This window comes from Artemia sp. Qi Xiang Cuo, chromosome 6, assembly GCF_049724085.1.
Source record: "Artemia sp. Qi Xiang Cuo chromosome 6, ASM4972408v1, whole genome shotgun sequence".
Lineage (NCBI taxonomy): Eukaryota > Metazoa > Arthropoda > Branchiopoda > Anostraca > Artemiidae > Artemia > Artemia sp. Qi Xiang Cuo.
Window position 1 is genome coordinate 73,940,525 of NC_142799.1, and position 17,232 is coordinate 73,957,756.

The 17,232-nt window shown below is 36.4% G+C and overlaps 1 protein-coding gene across 3 annotated transcripts in view; it reads left to right on the forward strand.

The window, feature by feature from the left end:
- LOC148951585 (uncharacterized) overlaps positions 1 to 17,013 on the forward strand; it is a 41,388-nt gene extending 24,375 nt beyond the window's left edge. For all 3 annotated transcript variants that reach the window (XM_089090348.1, XM_089090350.1, XM_089090349.1), the window contains 2 exons: positions 7,277 to 7,385; positions 14,305 to 17,013. In XM_089090348.1, the coding sequence (XP_088946474.1) occupies positions 7,277 to 7,385; positions 14,305 to 14,487 (292 nt within the window). In that variant the 3' untranslated portion in view covers positions 14,488 to 17,013. The remainder of the gene's footprint in view (positions 1 to 7,276; positions 7,386 to 14,304) is intronic.
- Positions 17,014 to 17,232: the final 219 nt, after the last annotated feature.

Genomic DNA, 17,232 nt, shown 5'->3' on the forward strand with positions numbered 1-17,232 from the left:
TAAGCCCTTTTTCAAGTTTCTACGACAAGCATTTCAATAAAAGCTTATTATGTCCCCAGGGTATAACTTATAACCCTTGCCCTGAAGACTGTGGGGGAGTGTCCAGCTCAAAAGTATAATTCCCTGTACTTTAAACTTCGTGGAACAATATGGCTGTCAAAAAATTTTGATTGGATATGTTTGGAAAAATGGTGGGCGTGGAAGCGGTGTTAGTTGCTTTCCAATCGCTTTCGACTATTAAAAAGGACACTAGCCATTTCAATTTCCAATCGAATGGGCCCTTTTTGAAGTTTCTTCGACGACGCGTTCAGTAAAAACCTTATATGCCCCCAGGGCATAACTTACAACCCTTGCCCTGAGGGCTGTGGGGGAGTTCCCTCTTAAAAAATACAATTTCTATCTGAAAATCCACAACAACTAACAAAGTTGCAATCTAAAAATTTTTATTGGATGTGTGTGAGGGAAAGGTCGGTGAGAGAGGGGAGCTAAATGACCTCAGATCACTTTCGACTATTAAAAGTGGCAATAGACGTTTGAGTTTCAAATTGAATGAGCCCTTTTTCAAGTTTCTACGATAAGAATTTCAATAAAAACGTATATACCACCTGGACGTGACTCAAAACCCGTGAACTGAAGACTCAGGGGGGAGTGTCCTACTCAAAGGTATAATTTCCTGAATTTTAACTGCGTTGAACAAAATGGCTATCTCAAAATTTTGTTTAGATGTGTTTGGGGTTAGGGTGGGCGTGGAAGGGGTGATATTTGCCTTCCAATAGCTTTCAACTATTAAAAAGGACACTAGCCATTTCAATTTCTATTCAAATGAGCCCTTTTTGAAATTTCTACAACAACGCGTTCTATAAAGACTTTACATGCCGCCAGGGCATAACTTACAACCCTTGTCCTGAGGGCTCTGAGGAGGTTGTCATCCTAAAAGACCTAATTTACAGAACTTAAAACTACGTTCAACAAAAAGCCCTTCTCAAAATTTTGATTGGGTGTGTTTGGGTCAAGGTGGACTTGAGAGGTGAATTAGCTGCCCTCCAATCAGCTTCAACTATTTAATAGGGCACTGTTCCTGTCAATTTCCAATCGAAAGAACCTTTTTTGAAGTTTCTACGACAACGCCTTCTATAAAAACCTTATAGGCCCCCAGGGCATAACTTACAACCCTTGCCCCAGGGGTTTTGGGGAAGTTTCCTCCTCAAAAACATATTTTCTATCTGGAAATCAACTACACTGAACATAATGGCTACCTCAAACTTTTGATTGGATGTGTTTGGGAGAATGATGGGCGGGGGGGGGGCTAGTGGCCCACCAATCACTTTTGACTATTTAAAAGGGCACAAGCCCTTTGAATTTCCAATCGAATGAGCCTTTTTTGGAGTTTCTAAGACAACGCCTTCTATAAAAATCTTATATGCTCCTAGGGCATAAATTAACACCCTTGCCCCGAGGGTTGTGGGGGAGTGTCCTCCTCAAAAAGATATTTTCTATCTGGAAATCAACTACGCTGAACAAAATGGCTATCCCAAAATTTTGATTGGATGTGTTTGGGGGAATGATGGCCGTGGGGGGAGGGGGTGGCTAGTTGCCCTCCAATCACTTTCGACTATTAAAAAGGGTACTAGCCCTTCGAATTTCCAATCGAATGAGCCTGTTTTGAAGTTTCTACGACAGCGCCTTCTATAAAAACCTTATATGCCCTCAGGGCATAACTTAAAACCCTTGCCCTGAGGGTTGTGGGGGAGTGTCCTCCTCTGAAACATATTTTCTATCTGGAAATCAACTACGCTGAACAAAATGGCTATCTCAAAATTTTGATTGGATGTTTGGGGGAATGGTGGGCGTGGCGGGAGGCTAGTTGCCCTCCAATCACTTTCGACTATTAAAAAGGGCACTAGCCACTCCAATTTCCAATCAAATGAGCCCTTTTCGAAATTTCTACGACAACTCCTTCGATACGAAGTGCCCGGGTATGGAGAAAAAAAAAAAAAAAACACATTGTGCCTACATCGTTCTTTACTTTGGCAGCGCTAGCGCGCTTCCTATGATAAGTAGCTCTTTTGGAAGTACTAAAAATACTTTAGCGTAAAGAGCGAGGTATTGGTGAGGGATGAACCCCCTAATATACGTAATAATTTATGTTCGTTTTAAGTTTTAATTTCGCTCCTTACTTTCAGTTAAAATAACTTGTTAGTTTGTTTTATATAATTTCTGATCGTTTTTTTAAATAATGCTGGAAATCCGGCGTGCCCTTCATGGAAAATTCCCTTCTCCCGTGAAAAGTTCTTCCATGGACAGATCTTGCCACGGAACCCTCTCCCCCACCAGAAAAAATCCCCCCTCTAAACGTCTGTATACTTAGCAATAACCTATACGATATGTAAACAATAGGCAAAGTTTATAACTTGCAGACTTCCCCTAGGGACTGTGGGGGATTAAGTCATCCTCAAAGACATAGTTATTGGATTTTTCGACTATGCTGAACAAAATCGCTATCTTAAAATTTTGATCGGGTGACTTTGGGGAAAAAATGAGCTTAGGATGTGGCCTAGTTGCCCTCCGATTTTTTGGTCATTTAAAAAGGGCACTAGAATTTTTAATTTCCGTCCAAATTGCGATACTCTAGGACCACTGGGTCGGTATGATCACCCCTGAAAAAAAACATGCATCCCGTGATCTTTCTTCTGGCAAAAAATTCAGATTTTTGCAGATAGGAGCTTGAAATTCCTACAGTAGTGTTCTCTGATGGTGTGATTTTCATTAAGATGCTATAACTTTTAGGGAGTGTTTCCCCCTGTTTTTTGAAAATAAGGCAAAATTTCTCAGGTTCGTAACTTTTGATGGGTAAGATTAAACTTGATGAAACTTATATTTTTGAAATCAGCACAAAAATCCTACTCTTTTGGTGTATCTATTGGTATCAAAATCCCGTTTTTTAGAGTTTCGGTTACTATTGAGCCGGGTCTCTCCTTACTTCTGAAGTTTTACTAGATGTTTTCCAGTGAAATTGCCTATGGATTGTTCTGGGTACCCGGCTGACTGATCGTATTTCAAAAAATAGGCTGTAACAAAAGTCTGGTTCAATTCCGATTTCTACGGCTATAATGAGAGAAAAGTTGAGATGGCTAGGGCACGTTCTGAGGATGAATCATGACAGACTGCAAAAGATTGTCCTTTTTGGCCAACCGTCTAGGGCTAAACGGAAAGAAAGTCGTCCGCGGGTGAGGTGGGAGGATGTCATAAAGAAAGATTTAAAGGAAATGGGAGCATCGTGGGAGGGTGTAAAGAGGGAGGGTTTGAATAGATTGGGATGGAGGGGGAGCGTGCGTTGCTGTGTTGGCCTCAGCCGGCTTGGTGCAGCGGTGAGTTGTTAGCAGTAGTAGTAGTAGCATTGAATATTATAAATATTCTAAGAACAAATACTACATTTTTACATGTCAATAAGAACATACCAATTTTTCATGTGGAAATGTTCCGGCGGAATTATCTGGGGGCTATTTTCCGTATGTTTTGATTTCTGGGAAAGATTTTCCATGGAAGGGGGCATTTCTGGAGTGATCGAGAAACTGATTAGAGATTAAAGTCTTATTCAAATGAAAGAATGCTAAGGAGAATTTTTCAGGCTGAATCTTCCGCAAGCAATTTTACGGGGAAGGGGTTTCTTAGCGAAGATGGAACTGTCTGGAGGGAATTTGATGGGGGAAGGTTTACTTCACGTTGAATGAAATTTCGCCGAAGGAGATTTCCTTGATTGGGAGGGTTGCCCCCTCCATTTTTGAAGGGTGTCCCCCTTCTTAATACCTTGCTCTTTACGCTAAAGTTTGACTGTTTTTCCCAATTTTTTAAGAGCGTTTACTGAAACACGGGGGCTTTTTAATTAGAATAGGAAGCTTTTTTAAAAGTGCTAAAAGCTTTAGTGTAAAGAGTAAGTTAATAAGGAGGGTGCAACCCTACATATAAGGAATAAATCTTCCAAAATCAATTTGCAAATTTTGTTTTAACTTTTCATGTACGGTGAGCCAAATTCGAACCTGCGTTAGCTGAAAACGTCCAGAAATTAAATAATAAAAAAACAAGTTATTTTTATTGAAAGTGAAGAGCAACATTAAAACTTAAAACAAAATTATTCCTTGTATGAAAAGGGATTGCCCCCCCCTCAACGCCTCACTCTTGACGCTAAAGTTTTTATTGGTTTAAAAAGTAGAGTTGAAAAAGAGTCAAACTTTAGTTTAAAGAGCGAGGCGTTGAGAAGAGAACAGCACCTTTCATATAGGGAATAATTTCTGTTCGTTTTAACTTTAATTTAAAAAAAGTCTATTGCCTATTGCCTATTGCTTAAACATAACTTTTGTTATTGGGAAGTAAACAGACATTTTTTCTAGAGGCAAATTTTCTCTAGGGGAATTTTTAGGTATCTCCCCCTCTTAAATACTTCGCTCCTTACGCTAAAGTATGACTTTATATCCCAATGCTTTACGAACAAAAAGTGAAACACAAGGTTTGTTAAATTAGAAAAAGATAGCTTTTTGAACATTTAAATAATGTTAGCGTGAAGAGCGAGGTATTGTGGGGGGGGGGGTACCCTCCCCATATCGTTATCATATCTGTTCGTTTAATTTTGATCCTTACTTTCAATTGAAAAAACCTGTTTTTTTTTTGTTTAATCACTCAAAGGCGCAAGCAATTCTCTGGGGAAAACGTTAGGGCCGTTCTTTTACTCATCTATTTGCTAATATCTTACATCTTTTGACAAAGAACGGTTAAAAGTGAAATCTTAGCACTAAGAACTTACATCTTATGGCGTTCTTTTGCAAACGTCTTTCATCATTCTGCTCTGATCAGCGGTCTAAGAACAATGATGAGAATATCATCAAAGTTCTCTCATCATTGTTCTATATGGCACAAAGATGAGTTAAAAGAAAGGAAATCTTTGCAGAAAGATGTGAGATTTTATATGTAAGATCTTAGTGCAAAAGAACGGGCCTATTGAAATGCGGCCGATTTTGAATAGCTGAAAGTGGTTCGCTTTGGATGCGTCATCTAATTGCCCATAAGCAGTTAGATTCCTCTGCATCGCCTTTGTCAACGTAGGCCGTAGCGTTAATCAGCTATGCAAGGGGAGAATGTGTCATAAATTATGCAAATAAGGCACAAAATTTTCCTAGGTTTCTAACCATAACTGATTTAATTCGTTAGAGGTGTTGGGATAAAAAATCGGCTATTATATTTTACTGACTCAATTTGTTTACATTGGGGCAAATGGGTTTATAGAAATATATGAAGTAAATTGAATAAAGGAAGATCAGTCTCAGCCGGCAGAGAACAAAAAATAAGGAATTCTAATAGTAATATCATCCAAATGAGTTGGTAAAAATGACCAGTCAGTCGGTAAATACCATTGCCTCCCCTCCCCCATACATTTTGGCTTTTGACGCCTCATATCTTTACCAGACCATGTCCATAGTAAGTAGTTACTAGCACTTCTTAGTCCCAGCCTATTGTCTCTGTACACTTCCATCATAAGGCATTTCTTCTACAGTTGCCATAAGGCACTATATTACTGAGGTATATGTAAATCCATTTTCTTCTTTTCTTGGATTGCTATATGAGCTTGGTGATATAATAATAAAAGTTGTGCCCGAAAAGCGATTGTTTATCCTGTTGATAATTTATTGATTAGGCTATTACCGTTGGTTGTTTATTAGGGTAGTTATTGTTTTGAACACTATGGGATATTTTTTTAAATCAAGTAAATGGATCTTCGCTAAAAAAAAAATGTCTACTTTATAACCGATAAGCGGCTGATTTTTTTTTTTTTTTTTTTTTTTTTTTTTTGCAGCTTATTTAAAGGAGAAAGAAATTACTTGTTACAAAGGCAAGGGAAAAGAAACACTAGCCAAATAAACCAGGTATATTCACCATACCCGGTATATTTAATAGGCAGGTCTATTTACTATGAATAACTATTACAATCAAATTTGGATGAATTTAGAGCGTGCACAATTTTTTCCACGGAAGAGGAGGCTAAGTTAGGGTTTTAGCCAGAAAAGTGTCATATTTTGTGAATGTCATTTTTTGCTCTTTTTTGTTTATTTTTGGTCATTTTTTCTTCAAATATTTGGTATTCAAGAATTCACACATATTTGGATTTAACACACACCTGCACACAAGGGGGACTCCTTCTCCTTCTTCTATTGGTCCAAAATACCTCTCCCTCCTAAAACATTAATGCATAAAAATAAACTTTCTTCTTTTTTGACACCCCCGGCGCCCAAGAAAAATCCTAAGACCCTATTCTTCTAATGGTCGGACCCGTGTGCAGCCATGATAAAATATACTCTTTTTATAAATATAAATAGGGAACCTTTTTTCAAGTGCCGATTCATTGGTCTGCCGAAACATTGAACTCCCATAAAAGTTCTCTTAACAAAATGGTCCTGATTTTTTAATTTGGACAAACTTCGTGTAGACAATTTTGAGTTAGAACATACTTTGGGAGTCTATTATCCTTCTCCTAGAGATTTAAAAGCCAGAGAAGAAGTCATACTTTATCAATTTTGCTATTTCCAAAATCTGAAAATGACCTGTTATAAATCTCATCTTCTTCCAAAGAAAACAGTAATAGACTTATGGGGTGGGAAAATCCAAAACAGATCTGCAGAGTGGTCAATATAGAAAATAAGAAATTCTCTCTGGAATACATGAAATGTATTCAGATTCGTTGAGTCTTAGGTTCGAAATTGGATGCAGTCCAAATTAGTATCCACGAAGGACTCTATGTTTCTTCTAATGACTTTTTAAGCTACTATCTCTAATAATTCCCTAAATTGAATTCTTAAGGCATTTTGAAGAAATATTAGGCTTTAATACTTTGTTCTCTTACTAAAATGTTATCTTAAAAATTTATAATATGGAATTTGAAAAAACATTCTTCTTGACTTTGGGTTCTCTTGACTCTTCTTGGATCTGGTGATCTATCCTATTAGGGCCAAAATACGAAAAAAAAATTCATCTTTAGTCAATATCCTCAATTTATTCCTGGGAAAGGTCCTCTAAACCGTCTGGAAAAATCGCCCTCCCCCTCCTAATGAAATGCTATGTTATTCACTTTTTTTTAATTGCAGTAGATATTTAAAGTCGTCTACATAGGTTGTGCTGGAGCACGTATGTTACCACTTATGCATTTGAAGATGTGTGCGCATGTCTGTATGTCTCTATTTAGGGATAAAATATTAGATTTGTATTGATTTGAAACTTTTTTGCTTTTTAGGATACCCAAGAAAGGATCAGAAATAAAATATCAATACCGGGAAGAAGTCGTGCGCAAGAAAGCCCAGAGAGCACAAATGCCGGCGTTTGCTTGTATTCAGTGTAAAGAAGTAAGTCGTTTTATTTTGTTGCTTTACCTTCATTCCTGATATGCAGATGGTGCCTAACTTTAACCTCTAGCTATCCTCTTTTCTTCCAAGACGAGTTGTCTTTTCTTTGAACTGTGTAGGGGTCAAGTGCTCGCAAAGATATGCACAGCTTGATTACATTAGCTGAAGAACAGGAAAACTGAAATCCTTAGAGATTTTGAAGGTATTCAAGGACTAGAAGGACTAGAAGGTATTCAAGGACTGGAAGGAATTGAGGGTACTCAGGGACGTAAACAAGGAGGACCTGGGGTCCGCATCTAGTCGCGGTTCCGGCCTCTCTTGCGCCCGGGGCAAAATCTCGATCAATTACTTGGACTATCTGTCTTGGCTTTTCTCTGTCTACAATTAGCCATGTCTTGATGCAACCTACTGCAAAATACTTAATAACTTCAATTCAAGTCTGTCTCCCAAAAATTTCAGGCCATCAATTATCAACAGAATTTTGATTTACTAAAAAAAATTTTCACTTATTTAAATCTGACTTGACTTACTTTATATGTGAAAAATATGGGAAAATAAAAATTTCGGATTCAATTTGCTTATATTTACTGCTAACTTCGCCCTCTACTTTATTTAATAAAAATACAATTTGCAAAAATTACAAAATGATTATAAATGGTGAACTGTTTGTTTGAAATTTTGCGCCCCTAAGACTTCTGTGCCGAGGGTAAGTACTCCTTCTGTCTCTCCTCCCTCCCCAAAACCGTCGCTGCCCGCACCTCCCCTGAAATCCTAAACTTTGTGGAATTTCTTGGCATCTATAATTCAAATTATCAATTTTTTTGCCCTCCCCACTGAATTTTCCGCGTAGCCTCCTAAAGGTGCTATATTGTGTCTTTTTTTTCGTATATTTTCATTTTTTAGGTGCAGACTTAGAGAAGCATCTCGCTTGCAAAAATAATAAAGTTCTCTTTAATTTTTTTTTATTTCGTCATCAAAGGAAGTGATACGTGCTGCGTGATCAAAAATACGATCCCTAAAATCAAGCATTAATTAAAAATAAAAATTAAAAAACTGGTAATTCTTGATAAATAAAATTATTGACCTTTAATGTTGTTTTTATTTTGTAAATTGACTAAATTTTTACTAAAATGCACTTAGGAATGTTCAGTAGGGATAAGATAAGATATTTATTTCGAAAAATGACTATATCACAAGCCCCGAAGGGCCGAATTCGCATTTCGGGGTCATATAATAAAAAAAGACATAGAAATAGCACAACAACTAAAAAACTGGCTAAACAATGCCAAAAACAACAATATCAGAAAGGCAAAGCCATTCATTATTCTAAAAAACAAAAAGTGTCAAATGTAAGAAAGTTAAAAAGGCACAAATTAAAACAAAACCAAAAAAGAAAATTGAGATAATAATAATGTTAAAAAGGTTTAAAAGAGAATATATAAAAAGGGTAGGGAACGGAAAAGCCAAACGGACACCAGCATGGGTATCACCAGTAAAAAAAAAAAAACGAAAAAAAACTAGTGGTTTGTTTGATCAGTAATGAAGGGGACAAAGATTTTTTTCATATCTGAAGGTAGAACAACCGATGGGGGACAAGATAGGGATGGGTTCAGAGACAGTACGTGGCAGGCGGTGTCTGGATGGGGAGTGTCTTTTGGGGAAAATGTTTTCCGTGCGAGGGTTTATTATTGCATTTTTTGCGAAACGGAGGCACAGCGTTCCTCTCCTGTGCTCAAGAGTTTCCAGCTTGGCCTTGATCAAAAGGAGTGAATATGGTACCATAGCTTCTTTAAAAGTTATTCTTAGGGCTCTTTCTTGAAAAGATTCATTTTTTTCTGATTCGTCATGGGAGATGCCAGGATGCCAAACTGGACAAGCATATTCAAGATGCTGGTGGACGAAGGAAGTATAAATTCTTAAAGAATGGGATGGGGGGATGTTAAATTTATTCAAGAGCTTAAGGAGAGACATGGACGCATTAGCTCTACGGACAATATCTTTCACGTGGATATCCCACTTTAAATTAGAGGAAATTGTAACCCCAAGTAATTTAAAGGAACCCCAATTGTAACCCCAAGTAATTTAAAGGACACAGAAATATTTGGGGGAAAAGGGACATGAAATGCGGGAATAGATTTCAATAAATTTATTGTCATTATCCTTGAATGAATGGACTTTGCTTTCATCTTTAGGTCCTTAGCTTTATCCACAATATATGATAGAATATCAAGGGGGTCAGTTTTAATGTTCCTGTGACCTAATTCTAGGATCGAGAAGTCATCAACGTATTTCCACCTTTGGGGGAATTCCTTACCAATATCGTTAATCATGACTAGAAATAAAAGTGGTCCCAATAAGGTTCCTTGAGGAATTCCACAATATATAGGGAGGGGGTAAGAGAAAATATTTTTGTATCTAACAACTTGGGATCTATTTGAAAGAAACGATTGAACAATATTTACTAACAGAGGATCAAGTTTAAAGTTAACCAGTAGTGAACGAATTAGTATGGTGTGGTCAACCAGGTCAAAAGCTTTTTGGAAATCAACTAAGACAAGGTTCAGCCAGACATTTGGTTTATCAAGGTTACTTACAATGGTATGCATTAAGTGCACAAGGTAATGGGTGGTGGAAGTTTTCTTTAAGTTACCAAACTGCCGGGTGTCAATACGCGGACAAATTTTATCCTTAAGCCAGTCACAGAGGAAACCTTCATAAAGTTTGGAAAAAACAGAAGTGAGCGTAATGGGGCGAATGTTGGCGAAAGTCAGACTGGTGCATTTTTTAGGGACAGGTGTTATAAAACCTTGTTTCCAGCAACATGAGAATTTACCACATTTTGTGATGTGGTTGAAAATATTTGATAAAGGCTCAGTAATTTTCTCCGAAAAGGCTTTAATTAAGTCAACTGGGATGTCCAAGGGACAAATACATGATTTTCTAAGCTCAAGAATTTTGTTTATAACATCAGAGGGAGAAATAAAGGGGACTGACGTAGTGTGAGGACGAGTCGGACTTAAGTGAGTGAACTGGTTGAGACTTTGTATGGTGAAATAAAGATACAAGTTCAGATATCTGCCAATCGTAGTAGGGGGTTCAGTGAGATTAACATCATTGTCGGAAGAACTTTGTTTACACATATCCTTAATTGTTCTCTAGGATTGCTTGGGCTTGTAATAACAGAGATCTTTGACTTTATCATTATAATAATGAGAAAGTGATTGTCTTATTTTTTTGTTTAGTAACTTCCTTAGACTATTAGCCGCAGTAATGCGACCTGCCTTGAAAAAGTTGATTTTTTTTTCTTTTCAGTTTTTTAAAAGAATCAGTAACATAAGGCTTATCTGTAGAACAAGTTTTAAATTTTTTCTCAGGGAAGTGGAGTTCATAATTACTCCTCAATAGATTTTGGAGGGACAAAGCCATGTAGTCAACGTCATTTGTTTGATACACAGTGGACCAATTTTCAGTAGTAATCCAGGAGCCAAAATTGAAAAGTCCTAAGTCAGTGAGAGGTCTATAAGCGGTTTCAGTTATAGAAAACGACTGTTTAACTTTAGCCAGCGGAGATAGGAAAAGGCTAAAGTGGTAACTACCCCCTAGAGGGGGCAGAGTGGAGAGGAGTATTAGAGGAGTAATAAAAACAACAAAGGACAATTAAATTAAAAGGACGCGGCAAGACTTTAGGTCGAACACATACCCACATAACTTCATCAAAGGGATTAAGGCACGAAATTGGGATTCTACTTGGGTATAAATCATTAAAGATAAATAACAGAATTCCGCCACCTTTCTTACCCAGAAGGTGGTTTTCAGGTCTCAGTTTAATAAATTGAAAAAAATTTTTAATCTTTAACATGTGCAAATTTTGAGCTAGCACTTCAGTAATAGCGATTACATCTGACCTATATATTTTAGAAAGGTGGCTAATTCATTGAGTTTTTCAAAGATAAGGCTTGCAGCGTTGTTCAACAAAAGTTTGGGGAATCGAAAGCGACTTGTGAAGATACCGTTTTTACACTTTACTTTTTTATATATCACAGATGCGGTCAGGGGTTCTAGTGGACTTCTTGACGGGGGCTAAACTTGGATATTGAGAACAACAATTATTAAATGCAAAAGGTCTCAGACCAGAGTCACCCTGGTAGGGTGGGCACGAGGGATTAACGCATGGGTCGGAGGCGGGAAAATAAGGGAGGGAAATAAGACGGTGGTATTTTCAGGGGGTTCAACTTGGGAGGGGTTAACTGGAGTGTTAAGATGGAAGGGATTTTTCTGGTAATATAGGTTTTTTTTCTGGGTGGTAACGGTGGAAGTTTTTTGAGTGCGCAGGGTGGATTTGGGATAAAAAAGGATGAGTATGCGCTGGCGAGCTAATTTTATTAATTGAATGAAGGGGGCTCCGCTTTTGGGTTGATTGAGAACTTGTAACTATTTTACTATTAAAAATGTTACTGGGCCTGGTTATAGCACTATAATCCCTCTTTTTCAAATGTAATAACATTCACTTAGTCTCGAAACAAAGGCCACTTTGAAATTTATGACAGGGTTTTGAATGGGAAAGAGAGCAATAATTGTCATTACAGTGACTAGTAGTTAAAAAAGACACACAAGGGTGAACAAAGGTAGAAACACTCTTTTTTATACACTTGTTGGCCAAGTGAAAACGGCAGGCAATAGAATTCTTCCCTGATTTGGCTTCAGGAACCAATTTACTAATAATACTCAAGTTGTCACACTTGTCACTGACCCCTGGAACTGGAATATTGGCTGAATTCACACTTAAATTGTCACTGACACCTGGATCTGGAAAATTAATTGGGTTCTCATTTAAGCTGTCATTGACCTCTGGAACCAGGTGACTTATTAAATTCATATTTGAGTTGACACTTGTTTCATTAATATTCATGTCTTGGGAGTTGTTGTTTTTGGATTGAATTGCAGTTGGTTTCAAATTGGTGTTTTTTTTTTTATTCGCATTCACAGGCTTAAGTGTGTTATTAATTATATTCCCCCTAAGATCAATGGAAGTAGAAATTTAGTTGCTAACGAACTCAAGTTTTTTTTTAGCACTAAAAGGGAGGGGAGGGAAGAGTCGCATAGGGGGCTGGAATCACAATTGCCACAAGGAAAATTTTCAGTCTGGCAGGAGGCATCATTAGAAGGCTCACAATTATATTCAAAATCCGTCTGGGTACTGGCATCTTTAGTTTCTAGCAGAAAATCAGTCTGGCAACACTGGTTAATACTGGTAGGGGAGTAGTCTGACACTCGCTATGGGCTGCAATGAAAGCTTTACCATCCCTTTGGCAAGTCGGGGCAAGGGGGGACGATCTGATATCATCAAAAATTTCTATTAAGGAAGAATTTATTTCTGACAATCGGCGTCGAGGGGTATCGCTAGTTTTTGAAGAATTTATTCCTGACAATCGGCGTCGTGGGGTTTCATTAGCTTTCGAAGATTTAGGGGTGGTATATTCTTGATTTTTGGTGATGTTTTGTTTCGAGGAACAATCCAAACATAACCAGTTCTTATTCCACTGGGAACGTTCTATCCCCGCACGTTGCTCATAAATGGAAGAGTTGCAAGTACTACATACCAGGCAATTGATTTTTGCCCTTAATATACACTCAGGACACACTCTCTTAAAGTCCTTTGGTTTTCCTTTAGTCATTTGGTTGATTAATCAAAAGGGTTAAAAAAATTCAATTCACCTGATGACAAAATCCGGAATTTAGGTCACAGTTAGTCAACTTTGTCACTGAATTGGTTGTCCTTTAGTTATTTGGTTGGTTAATATAAAGGGTTAAAAAGTTCAATTCACCTGATGGCTGGTGGCAAAATCCGGAAGTAAGGTTACAGTTAATCAACTATGTCACTGAATTAACTGAATTTAATGCAGAAAGGCATAAACCAAATAGGTGTTAACAGGTTGAACTCTGGTTGAAGACTGAAAAGAATTATGGATATTCATAAAATGCTATTAGAGGTGTTCCTATTCAAAATGTATGTGCAAACCCTAAGAACCAGGGCCATTTACCTATCAGGAGATCGGTAATTTAGAATCATAATCTATAGTGTATAATTTTTTTTTAGTAAAGGATTCGCAGCATTGATTTTCAACATTTTATTTTGTTGTGATTTAAAAAATGTAAATACTTTTTTCGCCTACAGTAATTACACATAAGCCTGTAGATACAGAGGAGAAAACAGAGATATTCTCTGATTTCAAGTATTTGAAAAGTTAGTTTGAATACCAATTTAACGAAACTGTTGGATACCGAATTCAGAAAATTTATTGAAAAAGAATTTTTACAGTTCGTGATGTGTGTTAGATGACATTATCCACAACTAACTAACTAGTTAATTGAATATCCAGAAAATGTAAATAATGTGGCTGAACAGAACTGTCCAGTATGTATGTTGATTGGTCTATAATTTCAGTCAACACGAAAAGTATTAAGAGGGCCTTTGGAAGGGGATTTTCAGATATCAGTGGCAATGTGGGGCCTGGGGTTCGATTATAGCTGCCAAAGGGTCGACAGGGGAGGACACTCATCGGCTTATATGAATCCCCACACATCATTTATGGATCCCCCGTACCACAACTGACCTAGGAGGAACTATTTTATTTGTATGTTTTTCTTTTTTCAATCTCTAGGTGTTATTTTGAATATATAGTATGACAGTTATACAGGGATTGGGCAGTTCTGCCCTTCTATCAGCTTAATGAAATATCTGTTAATAATCTATAAAACTAAGGGTCTGAAAAAAAAATTCCCAAGCGATTTTAGCGCCCTTTTCCAGGTTTACTAAGTCTCTGTCGCTGAATTTTCAGCCATTTAAGTTTTTATATTTTAGAACTTATATCTACACGTAAACATTTTTTTATCCCTAATTCTTTTATTTCTTATTTAGTATTTTGGAAGTGATAAACTAACGGATGTGGAAAAGGTAGAAAAAATCAATCGAATCTGTCGACACAAGAGTAAAAATCCCCCTCCAAGCACTCCTCCTGGATTTTGGGATCTGGAAAGAATTCTGGAGCCGAAGACCTTAACTCCACAAGTGACTATGGATGATGAAGATATTTTTGACTAAGAATTTATTCTAAGATTTAGGTTTTCTAGGATCTCTTATTTCTAAGAATATTGCTATGATTTCTCTGTTACGCTTTGTACCACCCTAAAAAAAGACGGACTTTTATTAAATGATTTTATCTCAAAATAGTAGAGAACTCAATTCTAAATTAAAAAAAAAACTTCACTCTTCAATAAAGATAACTGAAGAATCAGGTTAGATTTTTGAATACAGGTGCTGAGCTTGGGTAAAGATGGGTGATAGATTAGGGGAAAATTTTTGGATTACGCGTGAAGAAAAGTATAATGAAGAAAGCCTTTAAAAAGTGAATATGCACATTTTTCATTGTTTCTCCCCACTGCCAGGGAAATGCCCCAGATCAACAACAACACAAACTTATCAGCTGCTGCTTTCTTATTCTGCTTTTTTATAGCTTAGCTGCTTTCTATTCCAAACCTGGAAAAGCCAGCAATGACAATAAAAGTGAGTTTAAAAAAAATTAAATAGAGATTTGCTGATAAAAATGAAGTCATTTTGCGACAAGCATATAATTGTGAATTTCTCCAAAGTGACAAGATGCTTATACAAGGCCATATCCAGGGGGGAGGTTAGGGGGTTTGGACCCCTTTCACCCCAAAAAATGTTTTTCGACTCGTAAAAACGTAACAAAAATGAATATAAGTAATTTTTGACCTGTTTTTTAAGGTTTTTCGTCCCCCCCCCAAAAAAAAATTCCTGGAAATGACCCTGTTCTTATAACATTGGATTCATTGGTCTCAGATCTAGCCATTCACCTTGCCTGAATATCAATATTACTTAGACTTTTTCCTGAAGAAAGACATGAAATTGCTTAAAAAATATGAAAATGATCCCTTTTTTAACAATTTTCAGCTAGAGCTCAAAGTATTTCCAGTTTAAAAACCCCGCACACCAGATTTCAAAATTTTAATTCGGTAGATGGATGGAATTGAATCTCAGCTACGGAGTGATATCAATATTGTTGTCTTTCGTTGATAAATTAAAGCGATAGGAGAGCAGAAAATATGCTTTCTAAAGGTTTCAAAGTGAACATAACCTTGATATAACCAAACTGGAATTAGAAGTCTACTTTGTACATAAAGTGCATACAGACAAACCGACCTCATTTCGACAACATAGCCCTAGAAACTGGGAACTCTGAATACTTCAAGACTGAATGATTTTCTTAATTCCGGTTGAACGAATGGATTCCCAAATTTTGTATCTAGCGTCAAAATCTTCTAAAATACGGTTTTTTAGTTTTAAGCATAATATCATCTTGTATACAAAGATGCAGTTTTTTGTCCAAAAATGGATTTCAGTTTAACATTATGTTTTTGTTAATTACTATGACATCTAGATATAGTCCTTAAAATTTTCAAAAAAGTATTTTGAAATGGGCCCTTCAACCCATTTATCATATTCCAGTGTCCTGCTAGCAGTGGAGGAAAAAAAGGAAAGAAAAAAAACAGAAGATTTCAGTGCTAGCTAGCCATGCAAAAAAGTTATTTTCGTTGTTGTTCAAGCCAGGGAACTGTATGTTTCCTTAATATGTTTTTCGGCCCCCACTTCTTTAATAATAAAAAACAGCCCCTACTGGAAAAATGAGAACTAGGCACAGATGAGCTAGGTACACAGAACTAGATACCCAAAAATATTTGATGTCCGGGTAGCAGCGAGAGCTTGCAATCTAGTAAGAGACGCTCACGTCCCATATTAAGAATTACAGTAGCCCATAACTCCTAAAAATAGTCAGGTCGAAACGCGAAGTATACTGTTAGAATCGCTTTGTCCGAAACCTTTATGTAGGAAACTGTAGGCTCCTTGGCTTGAATAACTAAGAAAATTCATTGGCTTGAAAAATACGAAGTTGCTTGAACTACCATGTTCTGCGTCGAGGGCATCTTATTTTTCCTTATATTTTCCTCCGCAGCTTGATATATTTAAAAACCTTTTCTAATTTACAAAAATAATTTTTAAAAGAGAATCAACTTTTTAATGAAAAACTGTATTTTCTTTACAAGATTGATTAATGATGTCATAATCTTAGGTAGTAACCATATATAGCGTAAAAGTAAATGCGATATTATAATGTTAGCTATAATTGAATCAGTACAGAATCGTTAATCTTATTAAGCAAACGGCAAAAATATTTATGGCTTCTGAGCAAATAATATTAATTTTTTAATTCAAACTAGAAAAATACCTGAAAATTGTAAAATTAATTTTGTTTTCTGTTCGATTTAATCAATGGACGGATATCACCTCTCACTTCAAAGTTATAATTGTCTCCTGGAACCAAAGTTTTTTTGGCTCAACTTCTAAAGTGCGTATCTTTTGTGCTATATTTCCATAGAAATGAAATTCAATTTTTATTTTATTTTAATTTTCAGTTCAAAATCGCTAAGTTATTATGAAACCGGGAATATATTTATGGTGTCTGAGCAATAACATTAATTTTTTAATTCAAACTAGAAAAATACCAGAAAATTTTAAAATTAGTCTTGTTTTTTGTTCGATTTAATCAACGAAAGTTTTATTTCATCTCTGACTTCAAAGTTATAATTGTCTCCTGGAACCAAACTTTTTTTTACTCAACTTCTAAAGTGCGTATCTTTTATGCTATATTTCCGTAGAAAAGAAATTCTGTTTTTCATTTTATGTAGTATTCAGTTCAAAATCGCTTAGATTATTATGTGAACTGGAAATATGTTTATGGTGTGTGAGCAATAATATTAATTTTTTAAT